This window comes from Somniosus microcephalus, chromosome 14 (assembly GCF_052327205.1).
Source record: "Somniosus microcephalus isolate GS21.2 chromosome 14, FLI_Smic_1.0, whole genome shotgun sequence".
Taxonomy (NCBI): Eukaryota; Metazoa; Chordata; class Chondrichthyes; order Squaliformes; family Somniosidae; genus Somniosus; species Somniosus microcephalus.
The window spans coordinates 5,206,445-5,232,562 of NC_141000.1; the positions used below are offsets into that span (position 1 = coordinate 5,206,445).

The window sequence follows — 26,118 nt, forward strand, 5'->3', positions numbered from 1 at the left end:
AAGGCATTACATTCATGGAAGAATACCAGCACCAGCGTCTTATCTTAATGGCACTGAATTTACACAATTTACCTCAACAAAAACAAATATGATTGGTTGAGAAACCCTTTCTCCCCGGTAAAGTCAAACAATTAAAAATGATAATTTTTTATTACTAACCTCCTGCTGGCTGATCTGAGTATCGTCACATTTTGAAATATCTTTGAAAATATCTTTGAAACCCTCCGATCACTGCGCTGGACCTATTAGTGTTACAGCAGTGATTTCAGTCAGGCCTGTAAATAAAGGGCTTACACGTGTCCACTATGTTGATTCTACCTCTGCTGCACGGCTCAAACCCTCAGCTCCACTCTCTGACTCAGTGCCATTTCTCTCTTTGTATTAAAGGACAAGTGTAAGCTTTATAAAGCTGTTGGACTATAACCTGGTGTTGTGTGACTTCTTACACCCCAGTCCAACTCCGGCATCTCCACACCATGTATTAAAGGACACAATGCTAGTCAGCGTTCCTTGTCTGTAGCCAAGTGGGTTGAATGATTACATCGCTGTGTGTTGACATCCTGGCCTTGATACTAACGGGAGGGTGGGAAGGGTATGGGACAGCGGGCGTTAGACCTGCTGATTTTTAATGCCAGGGCCTCATTTAATTAACTCTACGCTGACTCCCGCCCCACACCTGGCTAGATTGACTGCTTGGCCAGTAAAGATTTACACAGTCCCCGCCAGTCAGTGGAAGGAGGATTTTGCCAGGGATCGGAGATTCCAGCGAGATCGGTGGGGGGAGGAGGTTGGGGCTGGGGAGGCCCGAGGACTCTGGGTGGGGGAGAGCACTCTTGCTCATCCTGGCCCACAATGACTTCTAAAAGGAGCCGATCTTTGATACTTACCTTGGCCAGTTGGCGCCTCCCGCCTCGGACCTGTTGCCGGGCGGACGACAGTGTGGGACTCCCCCCGACGTTCAGTTCGTTCTAAGCCGTGGTGCCGATGATGCCTGCGGGCCGTGACTTCTGAACGTTAACTCGGCCCCGGCCTGCCTTTTGCCGGCGCCTTGTCGATGGCCTGCTTTGGGGCCAGTAAAAATTGCCAGGGCTGGGAAGGCAGTGGATTGGAGCTAGGTGGTAGAATTTTTAAGTTGTAACCCCTCACACACACCATTCCCGCTGGGCGGAGGGGTTACAATCAATGTCCCCCTTAAGCTGCGCAACCACGTGGTCATGCACAGCGCTCTGGAGCGCCCTCGCAGCTGGCTTACCGGCTTTTAAATAGAACAACCGTGCATGTGCGGAATTTTGAATGAGCCACGCAGCACATTAAAGGGGCCACGCAGCCCGTTAAAGGGGCCACGCAGCCCATTAAAGGGGCCATGCAGCCCATTAAAGGGGCCACGCAGCCCGCTAAAGGGGCCACGCAGCCTGTTAAAGGGGCCACGCAGCCAGTTAAAGGGGCCACGCAGCCTGTTAAAGGGGCCACGCAGTCCGTTAAAGGGGCCACGCAGCCCGTTAAAGGGGCCACGCAGCCTGTTAAAGGGGCCACGCAGCCTGTTAAAGGGGCCGCGTGGCCCCCAGAAATTGGAGGGAAGATTGGTTACAAGTATATGAATTAGATTAAATCTGAAATGTTGCCATTCTTCGTGTATGGGATGTTTTCAGTCATATGCATTGCAAGGCCAGCAGTGCATTCCCATACACCACACCCTGTGGTGTAAAGTAGGACAGAGGACTTCAACAACACAACATTATTTCACAAGCTTAGAAAGAACACCAAGTAGCAGGAAAAATAAATAGTAAAACCATTTAAAAAACTATCCTTCTTGTTTACCCTTGCCTCTATTCCCTGTTCAATCTCTGCTTCTGGCCCTCCCTCTCTCAGCGGATTCTCCCTCTTCCCTTCTCTCCTCCATGCTCTTTATTTGACCTCGTACATTTTCCTTGAAACGGACGTCCGTCTTTGTTTTATTTTGCTTTATTCTCATCAACCTCTGCCTAGAAATGAAAGGCCACGGGTTCGGGCTTGTGAGATACACAAGGACTCTTTGGTGTAACATGGACACTACAATGTGCAAAGCATCAATTACTGCGAATTACAATAGTCATTGTTTCGAGGGGCGGGCGTTGCTTAGCGACCTGCAAACATCTGTGTTAAGAGGGACAGCAAATTCTCCAGCGTCCCTATCCTTGAGCTTAATCCGCCTTCTCTGATCTGTAACGACGACAGTTCAAAAAAATGTAATTATTCGATTAAATTTAGAGAAGCAAATGGTTCATAAAGAGGTTGTGAAACTCTGCAGAAGTAAACACACAGAATTAATGCTACAGCCTCGTACAGTGACTGTATTCTCATTGCCCTTTTTAATTTCTTCGTCTCTTTTTAATTAAATCTTCACAATTCACTGCTGCGAGGAGTTTTAAACTGTGCTGAGGCGCTCCCATCCTGTTTTAGGAGGATTTTTAAAATGGGTTCCATAAGCAACCCACCCACTCCCAAATGGTTAGTGGGATGAATTTAGGAGCATGACTGTGGAACTGAGTCGGGTGGCCAACCCTCCAGGAATTAAAAATAACAACAGAAAATGCTGGAAAAACTCAGCAGGCCAGGCAACATCCGTGGAGAGAGAAATAGAGTCAACGTTTCGGGTCGAAACCCTTCGTCAGAACTGAGAAAAAAGGCAGGAAATGAAACAGATTAAAAGGCAGTTTGGGGGCTGGGAAATGGGGGCGGGGATATAGAAACATAGAAACATAGAAACATAGAAGATAGGAGCAGGAGTAGGCCATTCGGCCCCTCGAGCCTGCTCCACCATTCAATGCGATCATGGCTGATCATCCAAATTCAGTACCCTGTCCCTGCCTTCTCCCCATACCCCTTGATCCCTTTAGCCTTAAGAAATATATCCAACTCCTTGAATATATTTAATGAATTGGCCTCTACTGCCTTCTGTGGCAGAGAATGCCACAGGTTCACCACTCTCTGGGTGAAGAAATTCCTCCTCATCTCAGTCCTAAATGGCTTACCCCTTATCCTTAGACTGTGACTCCTGGTTCTGGACTCCCCCGCCATCGGGAACATCCTTCCTGCATCTAGTCTGTCCAGTCCTGTCAGAATTTTATAAGTTTCAATGAGATCCCCTCTCATTCTTCTAAACTCCAGCGAATACAAGCCCAATCGACCCAATCTCTCCTCATACGTCATTCCTGCCATCCCAGGTATCAGCCTGGTGAATCTTCGCTGAACTCCTTCTATGGCAAGAACATCCTTCCTCAGATAAGGCAACCAAAACTGCACACAATACTCAAGATGTGGTCTCACCAAGGCCCTGTACAACTGCAGCAAGACATCCTTGTTCCTGTACTCAAACCCTCTCGCTACGAAGATGAATGTAAGAAATCACACAACACCATGTTATAGTCCAACAGCTTTATTTGAAATCACAAGCTTTCGGAGCGCTGCTCCTTCGTCAGGTGAAGTGGAGAGATGCATAAAAATACAGCTTATATAGTCAGAGAATAATGTCAGATGTTTACAGGTAACCTTTCTAACTGCCATTTATCACACCTCGTCAGAGAGATAATCACAGCAATCAAAGGTGTAAATGGTGTCCAAACAGGTCAGTCAGGAAAACATTACATGACATCGTCTGTCTGTCCGCTCTCTATACACGCAAAAGTTATAGAGTGTACCTACACATGTGTTACGTCAAAAGAAAGCTTACGATTCCAGAGCGGTCATAAGCGTATTTACGTTTCGGTGAGACAAAATTTGTGCCGTCGGAATCCAAAACACGTTCAAAATTCCGCTCATTATCCGCTCATTAGCATTGAGTGACTATGATGTCGAAGAGCTGCTATGATGTTAGAGCAGTTTTTGTGCTGTCATAAAGAAGTCAATGCTTTCACTGTGCCCAGCCTACTCAGCTGGGGTGACTCGGGCCGGGCCTCTTCCTCTCTTCTCTATTTCTTCCCTCTCCGTCTCTCTCTCTCCTCCAGTCTCTCCCTCCTCCAGTCTCTCTCTCTCCCCCCAATCGCTCTCTCGCTCCCCGTCTCTCTATCTCTCTCTCTCTGTCTCCCAGTCTCTCTATCTCTCTCTCTCCCCAGTCTCTCTCTCCCTTCCCCTGTCTCTCTCTCTCTCTCTCTCTCTCCCCCAGTCTCTCTCTCTCTCTCTCCCCGTCTCTCTCCCCCGTCTCTCTCTCCCCCAGTCTCTTTTTCTCTCTCTCTCTCTCCCACCCAGTCTCTCTCTCTCTCTCTCCCCCAGTCTCTCTCTCTCTCCCCCCAGTCTCTCTCCTCTCTCTCCCCCCAATCTCTCTACTCTCTCTCTCTCTCTCTCTCCCGTCCCTCTCTCTCTCCCCCAGTCTCTCTCTCTCTCCCAGTCTTTCTCTCTCCCCCCAGTCTCTCTCTCTCCCCCCTCAGTCTCTCTCTCTCTATCTCCCCATTCTCTCTCTCTCTCTCCCCGTCTCTCTCTCTCCCCCCTCAGTCGCACTCTCTCTCCCCCCAGTTTCTCTCTCTCTCTCCCAGTCTCTCTCCCCCCCAGTCGCTCTCTCTCTTCCCCCCAGTCGCTCTCTCTCTTCCCCCCCCAGTCGCTCTCTCTCTTCCCCCCCAGTCGCTCTCTCTCTTCCCCCCCAGTCGCTCTCTCTCTTCCCCCCCAGTCGCTCTCTCTCTTCCCCCCCAGTCGCTCTCTCTCTTCCCCCCCAGTCGCTCTCTCTCTTCCCCCCCAGTCGCTCTCTCTCTTCCCCCCCAGTCGCTCTCTCTCTTCCTCCCCAGTCGCTCTCTCTCTTCCCCCCAGTCGCTCTCTCTCTTCCCCCCCAGTCGCTCTCTCTCTTCCCCCCCAGTCGCTCTCTCTCTTCCCCCCCAGTCGCTCTCTCTCTTCCCCCCAGTCGCTCTCTCTCTTCCCCCCCAGTCGCTCGCTCTCTTCCCCCGCAGTCGCTCTCTCTCTTCCCCCCCAGTCGCTCTCTCTCTTCCCCCCCAGTCGCTCTCTCTCTTCCCCCCCAGTCGCTCTCTCTCTTCCCCCCCAGTCGCTCTCTCTTCCCCCCAGTCGCTCTCTCTCGTCCCCCCCAGTCGCTCTCTCTCTTCCCCCCCAGTCGCTCGCTCCCTTCCCCCCCAGTCGCTCTCTCTCTTCCCCCCCAGTCGCTCTCTCTCTTCCCCCCCAGTCACTCTTTCTCTTCCCCCCAGTCGCTCTCTCTCTTCCCCCCCAGTCGCTCTCTCTCTTCCCCCCCAGTCGCTCTCTCTCTCTCCCCCCCCAGTCGCTCTCTCTCTTCCCCCCGTCGCTCTCTCTCTTCCCCCCCCAGTCGCTCTCTCTCTTTCCCCCCGTCGCTCTCTCTCTTCCCCCCCCAGTCGCTCTCTCTCTTTCCCCCCCCAGTCGCTCTCTCTCTTTTCCCCCCCCAGTCGCTCTCTCTCTCTCTTCCCCCCCCCAGTTGCTCTCTCTCTCTCTTCCAACAACAACATGCCCTCGAAAAAGCCTCGGCACCGCCGGGCACTCCAGCTAGTATAAATATAAAGAAGGACCCTGTTGGCTCCGGGCGCCTGTCCTCACTGCCTGCTCAGGAGAGCAGGTTAAAATTGCAGATGCTACGATCATGGCGGCTTTAGGACAGGTAAGAGCCCGGGCGATTTTAACTGCCAGGTTTCTGCTGAGCGAGTAGGGTTAAAATCACCCCTGCATGATGCAGATAATTTTTTTGACATTTTTTACAGTTGCTGCTAAGTGTGACTGGGTTACTGGTAGCTTTCATTGACAGTAATGTACATTGCCTGTCGACATATCCCATTCTATGCCTTTCTTTTCCAGACTTGCTTTCCCAGCTGTTGAACCCATCAGTGGACACGTGTGACAATTCAGAGACTGACAAAGTGCCGGAATATGAAAGCATCAAGGTTCCTGATTCCTATTCGGGACCTCGACTCTCTTTTCCTCTTACAGCAATTGATGCCAATTTGTTGCTTAAAGCATTCAAACAGCAGCAAGTGAGTCACTGTACAATCATACAAAGATTCAGGGTAAGATTCGCTGATGGCCCTGGACGTTCATTCTGCACATCTGTGGTGTGTGACATTGTGCTGTGCAGTGCCTGTGTAGGATTGTAAGCCTGCACTCCCAGGTCACTGTAATGTAGGTCCAGTGAGCACAGCTTAAAAGGGTGAAGAGTACTGATGTTATCTATAATAGAGGACGATTGGCTGTCACCCTGTATTAGAACTGTCCTGTGTCTTTTGGAACCTGCATTTGAATCCAGCCCTCACTGATGGAATATCACTGTTGATGACACCTTCCGCCACTCTGCTGATGGTTGAGAGAAGGCTGACGGTAATTGGCCGGATTGGATTTTTCCTGCTCGTTGTGGACAGGACACACCTGGGCAGTTTTCCACATTGTCGGGTAGATGGCAATGTTTCAACTGCTGGAACAGCTTGTCTAGTTCTGGGACGCAAGTCTTCAGCACGACAGCTGGGATGTTGTCGGGGCCCATAGCCTTTGCTGTATCCAGTGCGCTCAGCCATTTCTTGATATCACGTCGAGTGAATCGAATTGGCTGAAAACTGGTATCTGTGATGGTGGGGACCTTGGGAGGAGGCCGAGATGACTTGACACTTCTGGCTGAAGATGGTTGCGAATGCTTCAGCCTTGTCTTTTGCACTCACGTGCTGCGCTCCGCCTTCATTGAGGATAAGGATGTTCTTGGAGCCTTCTCCTCCCATTAGTTGCTTAATTGTCCACCACCATTCACGACTGAATATGGCAGGACTGCAGAGCTTTGATCTGATCCGTTGGTTGTGGAATCGCTTAGCCCTGTCTATAGCATGCTGCTTCCGCTGTTTAGCATGCATGTAGTCCTGTGTTGTAGCTTCACCAGTTTGGCACCTCATTTTTAGGTATGCCTGGTGCTGCTCCTGGCATGCTATTCTGCACTCCTCATGCACTCCTCATTGAACCAGTGTTGGTCCCCTGGCTTGATGGTAATGGTAGAGTGAGGGATATGCCGGGCCATGAGGTTACAGATTGTGGTGGAATACAATTCTGCTGCTGCTGATGGCCCACAGCGCCTCGTGCATGTCCAGTTTTGAGCTGCTAGATCTGTTCTGAATCTATCCCATTTAGCACGGTGGTAGTGCCACACAACATGATGGAGGGTGTCCTCAGTTTGAAGACAGGACTCGTCTCCACAAGGACTGTGCGGTGGTCACTCCTACCAATACTGTATTGAACAGATGCATCTGCGACAGGTAGATTGGTGAGGACGAGGTCAAGTAGGTTTTTCTCTCGTGTTGGTTCTCTCACCACCTGCTGCAGGCCCAGTCTGGCAGTTATGTCCTTCAGGACTCGGCCAGCTCGGCCAGTAGTGGTGCTACCGAGCCACTCTTGGCGATGGACATTGAAGTCCCCCACCCAGAGTACATTCTGTGCCCTTGCTACTCTCAGTGCTTCTTCCAAGTGGTGTTCAACATGGAGGAGTACTGATTCAGCAGCTGAGGGAGGGCGGTAGGTGGTAATCAGCAGGAGGTTTCCTTGCCCATGCTTGACCTGAAGCCATGAGACTTCATGGGGTCCGGAGTCAATGTTGAGGACTCCCAGGGCCACTCCTTCCCGACTGTATACCACTGTGCCTCCACCCCTGGTGGGTCTGTCCTACTGGTGGGACAGGACATACCCAGGGATGGTGATGGAGGAGTCTGGGACATTGGCTTAAAGGTATGATTCTGTGAGTATGACTATGTCAGGCTGTTGTTTGACTAGTCTGTGGGACAGCTCTCCCAATTTTAGCACAAGTCCCCAGATGCTGGTGAGGAAGACTTTGCAGGGTCGACTGGGCTTTGTGTGCTGTTGTCATATCTTGAATTGATGCTTAGGTCGCAGCCTGGTGGTCCTCCCAGTTTTATTTCTGATACAACTGAGTGGCTCGCTAGTCCACTGCAGAGGCCAGTTAAGACTTAACTACATTGCTGTGGGACTGAAGTCACATATGGGCCAGACCGGGTAAGGACGGCAGGTTTCCTTCCCTAAAGGAGATTAGTGAACCAGTTGGGTTTTTACAACAGTCACGTTTTGTTTTACTGATACCATCTTTTCATATCCAAAACTTTTTTTTAAACTTAATTCAAATTCTCAAAATTCCATGGTGGGTTTTGAACTCAAGTTCTAGCTGAATTAATAGTCCAGGCCCGCTGGGCTACTAGACCGCTATGATAACCGCTACACTACCATACTCTATTTAGTTGCTTAGTTCTGCACTTCATGTTGGTAACTTTGACACTCGATTTGCTGTTTCAGCAGCTTCACGGTCGCTATGTGCTACAGCTCTTGCATGAGACCAGGAAGTTCTTGAAACAGATGCCAAACATCATCCATCTTTCAACGTGTTACTCCAAGGAGATAACAATTTGCGGTAGGGCATTTTGATTTCCGTTGGTGCATTTCAGGTCTCCATTGTGCCAGTGCAAAGGTTATTCCAGCTCGTTTTCATGGTGGGCCTTCCACTTGATGCTATATTTGTGTGAGTGTGATACCTTTGGAAGGTCCATTGGTGACAATCGAATTGTCCCAATCCCCACTCTCTGTCTCCTGCCGCTCAGCCAATTTCCTAACCAGGTCAATAATTTGCCCTCAACTTCGTGTGCTTCTCCCTTAGCTAACAGTCTCTTATGTGGGACTTTATCAAATGCCTTCTGGAAGTCCATATAAATAACATCCGTAGACATTCCCCTGTCCACTAATTTAGTCACCTCTTCAAAAAGTTCAATCAGGTTTGTCAGGCATGACCTGCCTTTCACAAATCCATGCTGGCTCTCTCTGATCAACTGAACATTTTTGAGGTGTTCAGTCGCCCGATCCTTAATTATAGAATCTAGCAATTTCCTAATGTAACGATAAAAATTCTTTGTGTTCATTTTGATATCCCTTGCAAGTTTCTTTTCATATTTCCTTTTTGTAGCTCTTACTATCTGTTTTGTGACCCTTTGCTGTTCTTTGTATCTTTCCCGTTCGCCTTTAGCTTTACGCTGTCTCTCACCTCTTTAGTCTCCCATGCCTGTTTCTTTTGGTAAGTGGAGCTCTTGCCCCTCAGGGGTATAAACTGGTTCTGTATCACATTAAATTATTTTTTAAACATCTCCCACTGATCTTCTGTCATTTTACCCATTAACAGATTTGCCCAGTTTACTGTGGACAGTCTCCGTCTCATCCCGTTGAAGTCGGCCTTACCCAAATCTAGAATCTTAGTCGCTGTTTCGCGTTTCTCCCTTTCAAACATTACGTTGAACTCGATCATGTTATGATCGCTATTGGATAAACGTTCACGCACAGTTAGGCTGTTAATTAACTAAATCTGGCTCATTACTCATTACTAAATCTAATATGGCTTGCCCCCTTGTTGCCTCCAGGACATATTGTTGTAGAAAACTATCCTGGACACACTGAAGAAATTCACTAGCTTTCTGACAGGTGCTAGTCTGCTAATCTCAATCTATATGAAAGTTAAAATCCCCCATTAAAACCACTCTGCCTTTGCTACACGCTTGTCTAATCTCTGCATTTATACAATCTAGCACTTCACAGCTGCTACCAGGGGATCTATACACAACTCCCACTACAGTCTTAGATCCTTTCCTATTTCTTAATTCTACCCAAAAGGTCTCCACTGCCTGTTTACCGCTCATTATAGCCTCTCTTATCATTGAACATAGAAACATAGAAGATAGGAGCAGGAGTAGGCCATTCGGCCCCTCGAGCCTGCTCCGCCATTTAATGAGATCATGGCTGATCATCCAAATTCAGTACCCTGTCCCTGCTTTCTCCACATATCCCTTGATCCCTTTAGTCTCAAGAAATATATCCAACTCCTTCTTGAATATATTTAATGAATTGGACTCAACTGCCTTGTGTGGTAGAGAATTCCACAGGTTCACCACTCTCTGGGTGAAGAAATTCCTCCTCATCTCAGTCTTAACTGGCTTACCCCTTATCCTTAGACTGTAACCCCTGGTTCTGGACTCCCCTGCCATCGGGAACATCCTTCCTGCATCTAGTCTGTCTAGTCCTGTTAGAATTTTATAAGTTTCAATGGGAACCACTCTCATTCTTCTCAACTCTAGCAAATATAAGCCTAATCGACCCAATCTCTCCTCATATGTCATTCCTGCCATCCCAGGTATCAGTCTGGTGAATCTTTGCTGCACTCTCTCCATGGCAAGAACATCCTTCCTCAGATAAGGCGACCAAAACTGCACACAATACTCAAGGTGTGGTCTCACCAAGGCCCTGTACAACTGCAGCAAGACTTCCTTGCTCCTGTACTCAAATCCTCTCGCTATGAAGGCCAACATACCATTTGCCTTCTTAACCGCCTGCTGCACCTGCATGCTTACCTTCAGCGACTGGTGCACAAGGACACCCAGGTCTCATTGCACTTCCCCTTTTCCCAATCTATTACCGTTCAGATAATAATGGCCTAGAAATTCACTATGGCCCCGCCAGCTGCCTAGCGCCCAAAAGTTAGCGCTGGGCGGGAAGCCTATAGCGATCGTCAGATATTCATTGTTAGCACCCCAATTCGGAAGCGGGCGCTATACCAGGGTGTGCCCGCCTCCGCTTGGTGCGCTGACACTGAATATCAGCGCTCTTGGCGCCGCAACGCCAGGCGCTGCGCAGCGGCAGGCTGCGGTACTGCAGGCCTCCTCCTTCTCTTAAGGGGGAGCTGCCTGCAACGGGGAGATCGCCGCTGGATAGTGCCGGCAAATGAGCCCGGCACCACGGAGAAGTGCCGGGCTCGTGGAAAGCAGCCGGCAATGCCGCGGGGGGGGGGGGGTGGAGGAGGCCGGGGAAGGAGGTGCGGGCAGGCGGCCGCCGCAAAAGCGGCCGGCCGCACCTTCCGCTTTAAAGCGCCCCACTAAGGCAGCAGGACGGCCCTGTTTTCTGGTCGCTGTTTGCGGCCGCTTCGGAGGAGGCGGCCGCAACTAAATATGGGGATCGGCGCGGTTTCGGGGCGGAACCGGGGCACTGCGCACACCGATGACGTCATCGGTGCCGGCGCAGCGCTAACGGCTACCGCCGCCAATACCGCTGTGCTGAATATCTGCGCAAACTCATTTTTGGTGCAAAATCACCCTTTAGGCGTTAACTGGGCGCAAAGCTGGCAGCGCCTTAATGAATTTCTAGGCCAATCTGTCTTCCTGTTTTTGCCACCGAAGAGGATAACCTCGCATTTATCCACATTATACTGCATTTGCCATGCATCTGCCCAATCGCCCAACCTGTCCAAATCATACTGGAGTTTCTCTGCATCCTCCTCACAGCACACACACCCACCCAGCTTTGTGTCATCTGCAAACTTGGAGATATTACATCTAGTTCCCTCGTCTAGATCATTAATATATATTGTGACTAACTGGGGTCCAAGGACCGATCCCTGCGGTACCCCACTAGTCACTGCCTGCCACTCGGAAAAAGACCCGTTTATTCCAACTCTTTGAATGATTTCATCCCTAACCACTAAGGCGACTCCTCCCCCTCTGCCATTTTCCCCATCTTTCCTGTAGACCTTACAACCTGGTATATTTAGTTCCCAGTCCTGACCATCTTGCAGCCATGTCTCAGTAATGGCCACCATGTCACACCCTCCAATCTGAATTCGTGCCTGCAGTTCATTCAGTTTGTTCCTTATACTCTGTGTGTTTGTGTAAAGAACGTTTATTTGGGCCACACACCCGAGCCTGTCCTTCAGCTCTGATGTTTTACTCACCTGTTTCTTATTTCTCTCTCCAGGTTTAATCGCTTTAGATCTTTTAGTTTTCCCTTTACCTGTCGTGCCTGAAGCACGATTTCTGACTGTTACTCTACTCTCTTCCCTTTTGTTTGTTTTTGAACTATTATTTCTACTACAATTTCCACCTGAGCACCCCCGCTCCCCCTCCCCCCCTCCTCCCCCCCCCCATTTACTAGTTTAAAGTCCTTGTGACCGCCCTATTTATCCTTTCCGCTCGGACCCTGGTCCCAGACCGGTTCAGGTGGAGCCCGTCCCAGTGGTCCAGTTCCTTCCTCTCCCAATACTGGTGCCAGTGCCCCATGAAATGGAACCCCTCTTTCCCACACCACTCCTTTAGCCACGTGTTTATTTTCTAATCAGCTTATCTCTACACCAATTTGCACGTGGCTCAGGTAATAATCCAGAGATTATAACCCTTGAGGTCCTGCTCTTTAATTTAGCTCCTAGTTCCTGGTACTCCCCAAGCAGGACCTCGTGCCTACTCTTCCCTATGTTGTTGGTCCCAACATGGACCACAACGACTGGATCCTCCCCCTCCCTCTCCAATATCCTTTCAAGCCGGTTTGAGATGTCCCTCACCCTGGCACCAGGTAGGCAACATACCATGTGGGCCTCTTGATCTTGCTTACAAAGGATGCTCTCTGTCCCCCTAATTATAGAATCCACTACAACTACCACATTACACTTCCTCTCCTCCTCCTCCCCCCTTAGGACAGCCTCCTGCTCCAAGGTGCCATGGTCCGCATTCTGGCTGTCCTTCCGACAGTCTTTATCCTTACCCTCACAGGTAGTAAGTACATTGTACCTGTTGGATAGGATCAGTTTCTGTGGATCCTCGTTCCCTTTCTTACCTGGGCTCCCCTTACTCTGCACACTATCGGTCACACCAACCCCGTTCTGATCCTGCACCTCTCTACGAGGTGTGACCGATGTCTGGAGTCAACTGTTCAGATACTCCTCCCCCTCCCTTGTGTGTCGGAGTGTCTCCAACTCGCTCTCCAGCTCAATGACTCTGAGCCGGAGAGATTCGAGACGGAGACATCTCCTGCAGACGTGTTCGCTCGGGACAGTCTCGCTGTCCACAAACTCCCACAGACTGCAGTCCAGACACACAACCTGCCCTGCCATATCTTAGTCTAGCCTTATTTTATTTATTTAATTAGATAAAGTCTGTATTCAACGACTATTTATAGTTATATTAATTAGTTTAATTAGTTAAGTTATAAATTTAACAAAATGCGTTATAGTTTCCCGTTCCTAGTTTAAACCACTGTCCTAGCTGAGAGAGAACAAAACGCTAATACTCACCAACAAATCACCTACCAGCTGTCCTACCTGTGACATCACTCCTTGGTTTTTGTTGCTGTTGAAATTGTCGGAGGTACCGCCCCCTCCTCCGCTGCTGCTGCCGCCTCCTCCTCCGCTGCCGCCGATTCCCGTGCTGCCTCTCCCCTCGCTGTTTTAAACCTTGCCGCCTCCTCCTCCGCCGCAGCCCCCTCCTCCTCCGCTGCCGCCGATTCCCGTGCTGCCTCTCCCCTCGCTGTTTTAAATCTTGCCCCCGCCTCCTCCACTGCTGCTGCCGATTGGACACAGTACTCCAGCTGAGGCCTAATCAGTGTTTTCTAAAGGATTAACATAACTTCCTTGCTTTTGTACTTTATGCCTCTATTAATAAACCCAAGGATCCCGTATGCTTGTTTAACAGCCTTCTCAACTTGTCTAAGGATAAGGGGTAAGCCATTTAGGACTGAAATGAGGAGGAATTTCTTCACCCAGAGAGTGGTGAACCTGTGGAATTCTCTGCCACAGAGGGCGGTGGAGGCCAGTTCATTAAATATATTCAAGAAAGAGTTGGATATATTTCTTAAGGCTAAAGGGATCAGGGGATATGGGGAGAAGGCAGGGACAGGGTACTGAACTTGGATGATCAGCCATGATCTCATTAAATGGCAGAGCAGGCTCGAAGGGCCGAATGGCCTACTCCTGCTCCTATCTTCTATGTTTCTATGTTTCTGTGTTTGTCCTGCCACCTTCAAAGATTTGTGTACATTCACCCCCACGTCTCTCTGTTCCTGCACCACCTTTAAAATTGTATCATTTAGTTCATATTGCCTCTCCTCATTCGTCCTACCACTTCACACTGCATTAAATTTCATCTGCCGTGTGTCTGCCCATTTCACCGATCTGTCTCTGTCCTCCTGAAGTCTGTTACTATCCTCCTCACTGTTTACTGCATTTCAAGTTAAGTGTCATCTGCAAACTTTGAAATTATGCCCTGTATACCCAAGTCCAGGTCATTAATCTATATCAAAAAGTATTTGTTTTATTAATCTGCGTATATTAAAAGAATCTAGGGAAGAGATAGCAGAGACACTATTACACATATATATAAAAAATCAATAATAATGGGAATAGTGCCAGAGGACTGGCGGACAGCTAATGTGATTCCTATATTTACAAAGGGAGATAGAACAAGTCCAGGGAACTATAGACCAGTCAGCTTAACGTCAGTGGTAGGAAAGATAATGGAATCTTTACTCAAAGAAACCGAATATCTGGAAACCGAAATTATAATAAAGTGTAGTCAGAACAGAGTTCATGCTTGACCAAATTGAATTCTTTGAACAAGTAACAGAAAGAGTAGACAGGGTAATGCAATGGATGTAATATACATGGACTTTCAAAAGGCCTTCGATAAGGTAGGATCATGACTAAGGTCAGAGCATGTGGAGTCAGACTGACAAAAGGTGGGAAGTGATGCTCCACAAGGATCGGTGCTGGGAGCATTGTCGCTCACTGTTTATATAATTTATTTGGGTTTGGGAATCGGAAGCACTATTTTAAAATTTGCGGATGACAGCAAATTTGGGGGTATAGTTAATAGAGAGAAGGACTGCAACAAGATACAAGATGTCAACAAACTTGCAGAATGGGCGTGTAAATGGCCAATAAATTTCAACAAGTGTGAGGTTGGAAAATAAGACCCTGAAGGCACAAACAGATCTCGGGGTACAGATACACAAATCATTAAAAGTAGCGACGCAGGTTAACGAAACCACAAAAAGTACAAACAAATAAAGCATTTGGGGTCATTTCCGGAAGGATAGAATTGAAAAGCAGAGCAGTTATATTAAACTTATACAGAACCTTGGTTAGACCACATTTAGCATACTTAGAGTAATAGTATGAAGAGGTTTGACAGGTTAAACATAGAGAAGATGTTTCCACTAGTAAGGGAATCAGAACTAGGGGTCATTAATGTAAGATAGTCACTAATAAATCCAATAGGGAATTCAGGAGAAACATCTTTACCCAAAGAGTGGTGAGAATGTGGAACTCGCTACCACAGGGAATGGTTGAGGTGAATAGCAGAGATGCATTTAGGGGAAATCTAGATAAGTACATGAGGGAGAAATATTGATAGGGTTAGATGAAGTATGTTCCACAGGAGCCTCCTCCCGCCCAACTTCATCGAACCCCTCTGGATCCCGTTCATGGAGACACAGCCTATCCAATTGCCCACTTCACAGAGATGTTGGGCTGGATTTTCCCGGATCCCACCCGCACGGTGCGAGGGGACCCGGGAGATGGCAGGAAACCAGGAAGTTCGGGTTTCCCGACACGCTGTGAGGGGGGGGGGGGTTGTTCCAGGCCCGGGGGTGGGGGAATCCAATCTGCCAGAGGCGGGGTGGGGGGGGGGGGCGGGTGCGATGCTCCGGGAAGGGGTGCGATCCCTCGGAGGGGGGGGGGCTGCGATCCCCTGCGGGGGTGTTCCAGGTCCAGGGGTTGGGGGGGGGGGTCCAATCGCTGTCCCAGGGGCGGGGGTGGAGTTGCGATCTGTGGGGGGTCTGATCCCCAACCCTGGGGCCGAATTGCGATCTGGTGGTGGGGGAGGGGAGGGTTGTTCCAGGTCCATGGGGGGGGACCGATCCCTGGTGGGGTCCGATCCCTGACCCCGGGGAGGGCCAGGCTAATGGGGGGGAGCTCGGGGGCTGGGAGGAAGCACTCCTTCTCCCCCCGGTCCACAAGAATTGCTCCCTGAGACTGAGGCCGCCTCGTCGCAGCCGCTGGGATTCCCGAACCCCGGGATTCCATCCGCCCGCAAAGCAGGTTAAAGTAGAGGCTTCAGGCCTCATTATAATATTTAAATGACCAACCCGCCTCCTGGCAGCGGGTTGGCACCCCGTCCCCCGTCCCACCTGAGTGAAGGGGGAAAGTGGGCGGGTTGGAGGTGGGTTGTGGGTCAGGGGTTCACCTTTTTTCAACTTTCACTCCCCCCCCCCACCTCCAACCCCCCCTCATTTGTACCTCAGAAAATTCTGTCCGTTCTCTTCTCCAACCTTCCCAGTTCACACTGGCACTCACATTTCTCGATTCAGCCTGGCATCGTTCTGCCTCAATTCAACCGGTCCCACTTCTTCCTCAGTTCAACCAGGCATTGCTCTTCAATGTTTGAAAAAAAAAGAGTTTTTTATTCTTTGTGCTTCTTGAGTGGAAATTTAGCCGTGATCTCTCCCCGCGCGGCCCTAGCAGTATTGATACTTGGGTTGCTGTGAGCCCCAGGGCTGCTGGTCCATTAGATCAGTTGGGTGTGGTTGTTTTATGAGCGCTCGGCCAGGCTTCACGGGAGTGCGGTGGTTCACCCCAGGGTGTGGCAGCTGAAACTGCCCAGCAGACACAAGTCCCGGCAAGGGTTTATGGAGCAGCTATCCGGTGGTAAGGAAGAAGTCCATTTCATGCTCCATCCTTGTAGCCAAGGAAATCCGTTAGGGTATTGGTGGAAAAAAACAGGAAAACTAGAGGGGGGAATAAGGTAGCAAAATACTGCGGATGCTGGAAATCCGAAATAACAACAGAAAACGCTGGAAAAACTCAGCAGGCCAGGCAACATCTGTGGAGAGAGAAATCTGTTTCTGTTGTTATTGGGGAGAAAAAGAGTTGTGTTTGATTATAACAGCCTTAAAAATTGGAAAAATCTAAAAGTTGTAATTCTGTGTCGAAACATAGAAACATAGAAGATAGGAGCAGGAGTAGGCCACTCGGCCCCTCGAGCCTGCTCCGCCATTCAATGAGATCATGGCTGATCACCCAAACTCAGTGCCCTGTCCCTGCCGTCTCCCCATATCCCTTGATCCCTTTAGCCTTAAGAAATATATCCAACTCCTTCTTGAATTGGCCTCAAGTTCTCTTGAGAAGAATGTCTGGTTAATTTGGAATCTATCGTACATTTGATCAACGTTTTCACTGTTCGTTTGGTATTTGTGGTGAAAATAGCACGTTGTAAATAATTTCAACATTCGACCTGATTTATAAGCTTACAGAATATTATCTTTTCATGATGTCTTTCAGGAGATTTACATGGGAAACTAGATGACCTGTTGCTAATATTCTACAAGGTAAGAAAGGTGCTTCACTCTTGAATGATATTACTTGTTACACGTTTAGGTGTGTGTCATCGCCTGGTGAACAGGTGCTGCATAGTTCACTAGTTAATGTAAGTGCTTTAGATTTTTATATTGCCAAAAATAACTGATCAGCCACAAGGAACAAATATATCAGTAAGTTACTGAAATAGATATTTTTATCATTTATTGGGGGTAGAGTGAAGTTTTATACTTGAGGTGAAGGATGTGATGCTTTCTACTTTTTGCGCCTTCTGTCAGTGGCAAGTGTCCCAGGGTTCGGTCAAATGGACAGTAGGGCTGGATTTTGCCAATGGGGAGCTTTTGGAGACGGGACTCCCATTTGTCGGGTTTTAGTCCCGCCTCCATCGACTTCTGGCCAACCCACGCTATTTTCCCTTGATTGATCTTGTTAAGCCCACCCAGCGGGCTCAGCAGGCCAATTAAGGGAAAGCTGGAGACAGAGAACGCCAGCGTATGACGTTTCATCTGTCAAAAATTTTTGACAGATGAATTGTCATTGTTTGACAGCTCTGTGAAGCTGTCAAACACTGACATTCTCTATAGTTTGATGAGTTCTTGAATTCAAGACCCCATCAAACCTCTTTCTTTTGTAGAAATTAGATGGTTGTTGCATTGGAGAATGCAGCGGCCATCTGTCATCTCTACCGCAGAGGTGCGAGACTCTCCACATACCCACCGACTGAAGCCTGCAGGAAGAAACAAAGGTAAGTACACTTTTTCTAACACTTTCCACTTACCTCACATACTCACCTCTCCACACTTGCACCCATCACTTACCTTCACAGCACACTTTTGCACCCCTCCAACCCCCACAGACCCACGAAATAACAACAGAAAATGCTGGAAAAACTCAGCAGGTCAGGCAACATCTGTGGACAGAAATTTGAGTTGACGTTTCGGGTCGAACCCTTCTTCAAAACTGGAAAGAAAAGATAGATCGGAGGCAGGGCTGCGATCGGACAAAAGAATAAAAGAAACAAAAGAAGTAAAAAAGAGACAATAAAAGGTATTAGAAGCTAGACAAGATGGTAATAGGCTGAGATTGGGTGTAAAGTGTACTGGCAGGGCAAGAGATAGCTGCCAGGTGTGAGAGAGAAACAAAAGGAAAGGGGGGGGGGGGAAAGGAGTGGAAAAATTACAAGAAAAAATGAAACAGGGGCCGAGGTTACGATCTGAAATTGTTGAACTCGATATTGAGTCCGGAAGGCTGCAGACTGCCTAATCGGAAGATGAGGTGCTGTTCCTCGAGTTTATGTTGAGCTTCCGTGGAACAATACAAGAGGCCAAGGACGGCGAGGTCCGAGTGGGAATGGAGCGTTGAATTAAAATGACAGGCGGCCGGAAGCTCGGGGTCACCCTTATGGACTGAACGGAGGTGTTGCGCAAAGCGGTCACTACTCGCCTCGGTGACCTTGGCGGGGTTCGGAGCCTTCGGGAAGCCCACACTTGTGTGGGCAAAATGCGGATAAGCCTATTTTCTGCCTGTTAACTACCTGCTAACAGGCAGTTAAGTGGCACTAATCCCCTTCCCGTCTCCAAGGAGACGAGACCCAGGGTGGGGCGGCTACCCGCCTCCTGGGCAAGATGGCACGGAGACGGGCTGGGCACCCGCCCCCAAATTCTGCCATTCTCCCGGCAGTCCCGCCTCCAAACCCACCTCCCCAGGACTGGCAAAATCCAGCCCTTTACTCTCTCTATTTTTTCCAACAACGTCACTTTGTCCCAACCTCAGTATGGTTCCACAGGATGGTCTTCCCACACCAGAGAATCTTTCCCCTCCCGCAAGAGTGCAAAAGTTCAATTTTCCGCATCAGTAGCTTCTCTGAGTGAGGCTGCTATTGGCGTAGCGCCCAACCTGCCTACCTGAATCACAATGGCACCGATAGCTTTGCCCATCAGTTTCTCCATTCACTGATTCCACATTGAATCAGGAGTCTAATTAAAAGTGCCAGCGCTCTGCTTCCCTCTGCCCGTCTGACCACAGAAGGAGGTAGGGCTTGGCACTGTAACCAGCTGGTCTTAAGGTCAACCCATGCCCCTCTCTGCTCACTGGCACGTTCATTTTAAACAGTCTTGGCAATCAGGTGTTGACCATAGGAACAGTTGGCTACTTTACCAGTAGTTAACTACCTTTGTGGCAAGGCTGGTGGAGAGAGGCAGATCCCCCTGCAATATAAAACACACTTCCTATTACAATTACAGTGGGATGAGTGCAGGAACCTACAGGTGCATTAGGACTTGAGATGGGCAGGCACTTCTTACGCTGGCAGCACTACCGAATGTTTATCCTACCCGATGGGTCCCTGGTCCAGCTCGGTTCAGTAGAGTGAGAGCCTGCTGTAGTGACCAGTTAGTGCCAATTTGTACCAATTTATGGACAGTTATGTGAGGTACATCTGCATTCATTAGGAACTGGATAAGGATGCTGAAACTTACTGATCCTTACAACCAGCAGATGTTACATACGGACATACGAATTAGGAGCAGGAGTCGGCCACTCGACCCCTCGAGCCTGCTCCGCCATTCAATAAGATCATGGCTGATCCGATTACTCCACATTCCCGCCTACCCCTGAATTTTGTTGGGAATGTTGGGAATTTTCATTCCCTTAGTCTAGACTGGATTCAAATCTAGAGGTGAAGGAGTAATTTTCTAATCTGCTGCCAACTACATACTTGGAAAATTGAGTGTTCCTTGTCGTCACCCACAAATGTAAACGTTAGTTGAGACAAGACTTTAAACAGTTCTACTAACTGTGAGTCCAGTGATTAGCACGACTCCTCTTTCCTTCTTTCTTCAGTGCAGCACTGAGGGATTGCTGCATTGTCAGAGGTGCTGTCTTCAGATGAGACGTTAAACTAGGGTCACGTCTGCTTCAGTGGATGTAACACGTCCCACGGATCTGCTCAAAGAAGATCATAGGAGGACCTGCTGGTGTCGTGGCCAACATTTATCCCTCAACCAATACCACCAAAATAGATTAGCTGGTCATTTGTGACATTGCTGTTTGTGGGATCTTGCTGTGTATAACATTGGCTGCTGGTTTTGCAATGAAGCACTATGGAATATGCTGAGGAAGAAAGAAAGACTTGCATTTCTATAGCGCCTTTCACGACCACCGGACGTCCCAAAGCGCTTTACAGCCAATGAAGTACTTTTTGAAGTGTAGTCACTGTTGTAATGTGGGAAACACGGCAGCCAATTTGCGCATAGCAAGCTCCCACAAACAGCTGTGATAATGACCAGATAATCTATTTTATTGGTGTTGGTTGGGGGATAAATATTGGCCCCAGGACACCCGGGAGGACTCCCCCTGCTCTTCTTCAATATAGTGCCATGGGATCTTTTACGTCCACCTGAGAGAGCAGACAGGGCCTCAGTTTAATGTCTCATTTGAAAGACGGCATCTCCGACAGCGCAGCACTCCTTCAGTACTGACCCTCCGACTGTGCAGCGCTCCCTCAGTACTGCCCCTCCGACAGTGCAGCACTCGCTCAGCACTGACCCTCCAACAGTGCAGCGCTCCCTCAGTACTGACCCTCCGACTGTGCGGCGCTCCCTCAGTACTGCCCCTCCGACAGTGCAGCACTCGCTCAGCACTGACCCTCCGACAGTGCAGCGCTCCCTCAGTACTGACCCTCTGACAGTGCGGCGCTCCCTCAGTACCGCCCCTCCGACAGTGCTGCACTCGCTCAGCACTGGCTCAGCACTGACCCTCCGACAGTGCAGCGCTCCCTCAGTACTGACCCTCCAACAGTGCTGCACTCCCTCAGTACTGACCCTCCGACAATGCAGCACTCGCTCAGTACTGACCCTCCGACTGTGCAGTGCTCCCTCAGTACTGACCCTCCGACAGTGCGGCGCTCCCTCAGTACTGCCCCTCCGACAGTGCAGCGCTCCCTCTGTACTGACCCTCCGACAGTGCAGCACTCCCTCAGTACTGACCCTCCGACAGTGCAGCACTCCCTCAGTACTGACCCTCCGACAGTGCAGCACTCCCTCAGTACTGACCCTCCGACAGTGCAGCACTCCCTCAGTACTGACCCTCCGACAGTGTGGCGCTCCCTCAGTACTGCCCCTCCGACAGTGCAGCGCTCCCTCTGTACTGACCCTCCAACAGTGCAGCATTCCCTCAGTACTGACCCTCCGACAGTGCAGCACTCCCTCAGCACTGACCCTCCGACTGTGCCGCGCTCCCTCAGTACTGACCCTCCGACTGTGCCGCGCTCCCTCAGTACTGACCCCCCGACAGTGCAGCACTCCTTCAGCACTGCACTGGCGTGTCAGCCTAGCTTTTTGTGCTCAAGTCTCTGGAGTGGGACTTGAACCCACAACCTTCTGACTCAGGGGTGAGAGTGCTGCCCACTGAGCCACAGCTGACACAACTGAGGATGTGGAAGGTGCTATATAAATGCAAAGTTCTTTCTCTTTTCTTTCTTTTCAATTGTGCGGATGGAGTATCTTATAATTACATGTAACGGTGTGCATTTTGGTTCCACAGAATGGCCTTCCCACGCCAGAGAAACCGTATGTGTTTAACGGGGACTTTGTTGACAGAGGGAAAAATTCCATGGAGGTTATAATTATCCTGTTTGCATTTCTCCTGATCTATCCAAACGATTTGCATTTAAACAGAGGAAATCACGAGGACCATATTATGAATTTAAGGTGAACTCATGTGTCTGTCAGTTGTTTTCTGTGACATTACCTGTCTGTACTGAGAGTTCGGAAGCTGATCAGTGGATTAACATCTCGAGGTTTGCAGTCACAATTTGGTATCAGAATATATATATTAAATATTAATGCACTGAACCTGTACTGCCAGGGGAGCTTCACCCAGAGGAAGGGTGGGTCAGAGAATCAGCACTACCCGACCTGCTCCATCTTCAATACACTCTCATTGAGTGTGGCTACCCACTGGAAATACAGCAAGAGTACATTTACCCTTGTATAAGCAAGGTCTCAGTTAATGCAGAAAACATAACGGCCTCGATTTTAACTGACCCGTGGAGTTGGGATTGGAGGCATGCGGGGGGTTAAAGTCCTGAATTCGGGGGTCCCGACACCATCCTGCCCCAACCCGCCTCCGTGTAAGTTTCAAAGGAGGCGGGTACCCGCCCCGCACTGCGACCCGCCTACCCGAGGCGGGAAGGGATTAGTGACAATTAACTGCCAGTTAACAGGCAGTTTTTAGCCTAATCCCTATTTTAAAGCTTGAAGTGTGGGATTCCCGATGGCTCCAAACCACGCCAAGTTAGAGGAGTCGGGCCGTTGGGTTGAAGGACTTGGAGGGGTCGAGATGTCGGTGTTCAGGTGAGTGATGGGTGCATGAGTGCAAAGGTAAGTGTGTTTGGTGGGTCTAAAGTGTGTAAAGAAGTTTAAATTACCTGTACTTACCTTTACAGCCTTCCTTCCTCTAAGTTTCAGGAGTCCATCATCTAACCGGCACAGAAAGCAGAATGGCTGCGAACTGTCAAAAGTGACAGCCTTCAGCTTTCTGTGCCGGAGAGATTTCTAACTGAGTCTGTGTAGAAGGACTCATGTTAGAAGTAAGACTGTCAGTGTTTGACAGCTTCAAACAGCTGTGAAACACTGATAGTTAATCTGTCAACACCTCTTGACAGATGAAATTTCAGTCTGTGACGTCACCTGTTGCCAGGTGGCCCTTAATTGGCCTGCTGAGCCTGCTGGGCGGGCTCAACAAGGTCAATCAAGTTAAAATTGCGTGGATTGGCCGCATCTCGATGGAGGCGGGACTACAACCCCGAAAGTTGTAGTCCCGCCTCCTTCCCGACTTCTGAGTGAAAATCACCCCCAACAGATGCATAAGTGCTTTCTGATTCCTTTCAAGGTCTTAGAAAACATCCTTGCTAGTTTTTTGGTGCTCTCCAAGAGCATGAACGCTCTGCCCGAAAGGGCGGTGGAAGCAGATTCAATAGTAACGTTCCTAAGGGAATTGGGTAAATACTTGAAGGAGGAGACATTGCAGGGCTGTGGGGGAAGAGCGAGGGGAGCGGGACAAACTGGAGAGCTCTGTCAAAGAGCCGGCACAGGCTTGATGGGCCGAATGGCCTCCTCCTGTGCTGTGAGATTCTATGATTCTGTAAGTCAACTGCTTTGGCAGAGCTCCAATAAAAAAACCTCCGAATGGTCTCCTTTCATCCACAGCCTAAAATAAGCTGCCTGTATTTGCTCAGAACAACATATTTGCCTCGTAAACAGGCAGATTAGTAGAATCGAACATGTTTCAATGTCTATACAAATATATCCAGGGTGAAGGTTGCTCCTTATTCAGAGAGAATGATTTAACACTGTGAGATACCCCACAACACCCCTGTAAACTTATACATTCACCCCGTGCTCCTCAAGTACTGCAGTTTTGTATAAAAAGCCTGGGGGCTGGTGAAACTACTTGTTATTGAGTGATGAAAACCAGCTGCACTGATGATCATGACTACCAGCACTTCCTGTGATATGTAGAGATTGTTCTCCCCCTGACCACTTGGTATGAATTGTCCATTTATTTTAAATTGTTTCAGATACGGCTTTACAAAAGAAGTTATGCAAAAGTACAAGGTAAGGATTTTTCATCCTTATTTATTCCTTATTATAAACATTCACTCCCTCCACCACCGGCGTACCGTGGCTGCAGTGTGTACCATCTACAAGATGCACTGCAGCAACTCGCCAAGGCTTCTTCGGCAGCACCTCCCAAACCCACGACCTCTTCCACCTAGAAGGACAAGGGCAGCAGGTGCCTGGGAACACCACCACCTCCAAGTTCCCCTCCAAGTCACACACCATCCTGACTTGGAAATATATCACCGATCCTTCATCGTCGCTGGAACTCCCTCCCTAACAGCACTGTGGGAGCACCTTCACCACACGGACTGCAGCGGTTCAAGAAGGTGACTCACCACCACCTTCTCAAGGGCGATTAGGGATGGGCAATAAATGCCGGCCTTGCCAGCGATGCCCACGTCCTGAGAATTAATTAAAATAAATTGATCTCCACTGGCACAGCTCATATAGATATATATAGTGTGGTCTCTTAACCTCTCGCCTGCTGCTTATGAACAATGCTCACCATGTCGAGATTCGAATATAGGAACAGGAGGAGGCCATTCAGCCCCTCGAGCCTGTTCTGCCATTCAATGAGATCATGACTCCATTACCTGCCTTTGAACCATATCGATTGATACCCTTTACTGAACAAAAATGTGATGAGCTCAGGATTGAAATTTTCAATTTTCCCCCAGCATCCACAGCCTTTCTGGGGGGGAGAGTTCCAGATTTCTGCTACCCTTTGAGTGAAGAAATCTTCCTGATTTCACCCCTGAACGGCCTGGCTCTAATTTTAAGGCCATGCCCCCTTGTTCTGGACTTCCCCCACCAGAGGAAATAGTTTCTCTCTATAGACCCGATCGAATCCTTTAATCATCCTAAACACCTCAATTAGATCACCCCTTAATCTTCTATACTCGAGGGAATACAAGCCTAGTCTGTGTAGCCTGTCCTTATAATTTAACTCTTTAAGCTCTGGTATCATTGTGGCCAGTATATCCCTCCTGAGGTGCGGGGCCCAGAACTGATCGCAGTCTCCAGATGGGGTCTGACCAGGACTCTACAACTGAAGCCTCACGTCCTCCCCTTTGTGTTCCAGCCCCCCTTGAGGTAAAGGCCAACATTCCATTCGCCTTTGCGATTACTTGTTGTGTGATTTGTGCACTTGGACCCTGAAATCGCTCTGCTCGTCCACAGTTTCTAGTCTCTCACTATTTAGAACATATTCCAATTTGTTTTTCTTAGGTCCACAGTGGATGACCTTACTCTTCCCCACACTGAACTCCATTTGCCAGTTTTGCCCACTCACTTAATCTATCAATGTCCCTTTGCAACTTTCTGCTGCCATCTGCATTGTTTACTGTGCCTCCTAACTTGGTGTATTCAGCAAACTTGGCTATATGGCTCTCTATTCCTTTATCCAAGTCATTTATAAATATATAAGTGAAAAGCTGGGGCTCCAGTACAGATCCCTGGGGACCACCACTAGTCACAGCCTGCCAATCAGAGAACATTCCCTTTATCCCTACTCTCTGTCCCCTATCTCCCAACCAAGCCCATGTGGGGAAGATACTGGAATCTATCATGTAATCTTTATCTGGACTACAAATGGTTTCTATTTTCACAAGAAATAAAAACCTACCTCTCACTTTTCAAGACGTAAGTTATTCCAGTTCCTAACACTGACCCCTCGACACTAGTTTACCTTTAGAATTTTGAATTTGTTGTGGTGGATTTCACAGAGTGACCTTCTCTTTTACTAAGGTCAGTAACTTGTGATAGGTGAATCAGTCTGATAAACTCTTTGGGCTGTGGAGACTGCTTATGCATCCTCTAGAGACCTGTAAGAAATTGAACTGGCAGAACCTGGCTACAAGTTCTGGGTTTCTTTGAATCTTTTTGCTTTATTTTCTGAAATATGTTGGTCTAGATATTGGATGGTGCCCGAACGGGGGAGTGATCCTGGTGCAATCCTCACTGCTCGCACCTAAAGGACCACATCAGGATCACAGCAATTGGTCCTCTACCCTCATTAGTATAGTACACACGGCCCACACACACGACCCACACACACGACCCACACACACGGCCCACACACAAGGCCCACACACACGACCCACACACACGGCCCACACACACGACCCACACACACGACCCACACACACGGCACACACACGATCCACACACACGACCCACACACATGACCCACACACACGGCCCACACACGACCCACACACACGACCCACACACACGACCCACACACACGACCCACACACACGGTCCACACACACGACCCACACACACGGCCCACACACACGGCCCACACACACAGCCCACACACAAACCACATACGACCCACACACGGCCCACTCACGACCCACA

The 26,118-nt window shown here is 49.1% G+C and overlaps 1 protein-coding gene across 2 annotated transcripts in view; it reads left to right on the top strand.

The window, feature by feature from the left end:
* ppef1 (protein phosphatase, EF-hand calcium binding domain 1) overlaps nucleotides 1-26,118 on the top strand; it is a 135,205-nt gene that overhangs the window by 48,674 nt on the left and 60,413 nt on the right. The window contains exons 6-10 of one of the 2 annotated variants that reach the window (XM_086006174.1): nucleotides 5,779-5,954; nucleotides 8,260-8,371; nucleotides 17,096-17,142; nucleotides 21,674-21,840; nucleotides 23,712-23,748. In XM_086006174.1, coding sequence (XP_085862300.1) covers nucleotides 5,779-5,954; nucleotides 8,260-8,371; nucleotides 17,096-17,142; nucleotides 21,674-21,840; nucleotides 23,712-23,748 — 539 coding nt within the window. Of the gene's footprint in view, nucleotides 1-5,778; nucleotides 5,955-8,256; nucleotides 8,372-17,095; nucleotides 17,143-21,673; nucleotides 21,841-23,711; nucleotides 23,749-26,118 lie in introns of both variants that reach the window. The other variant, XM_086006173.1, reaches the window with a different exon arrangement.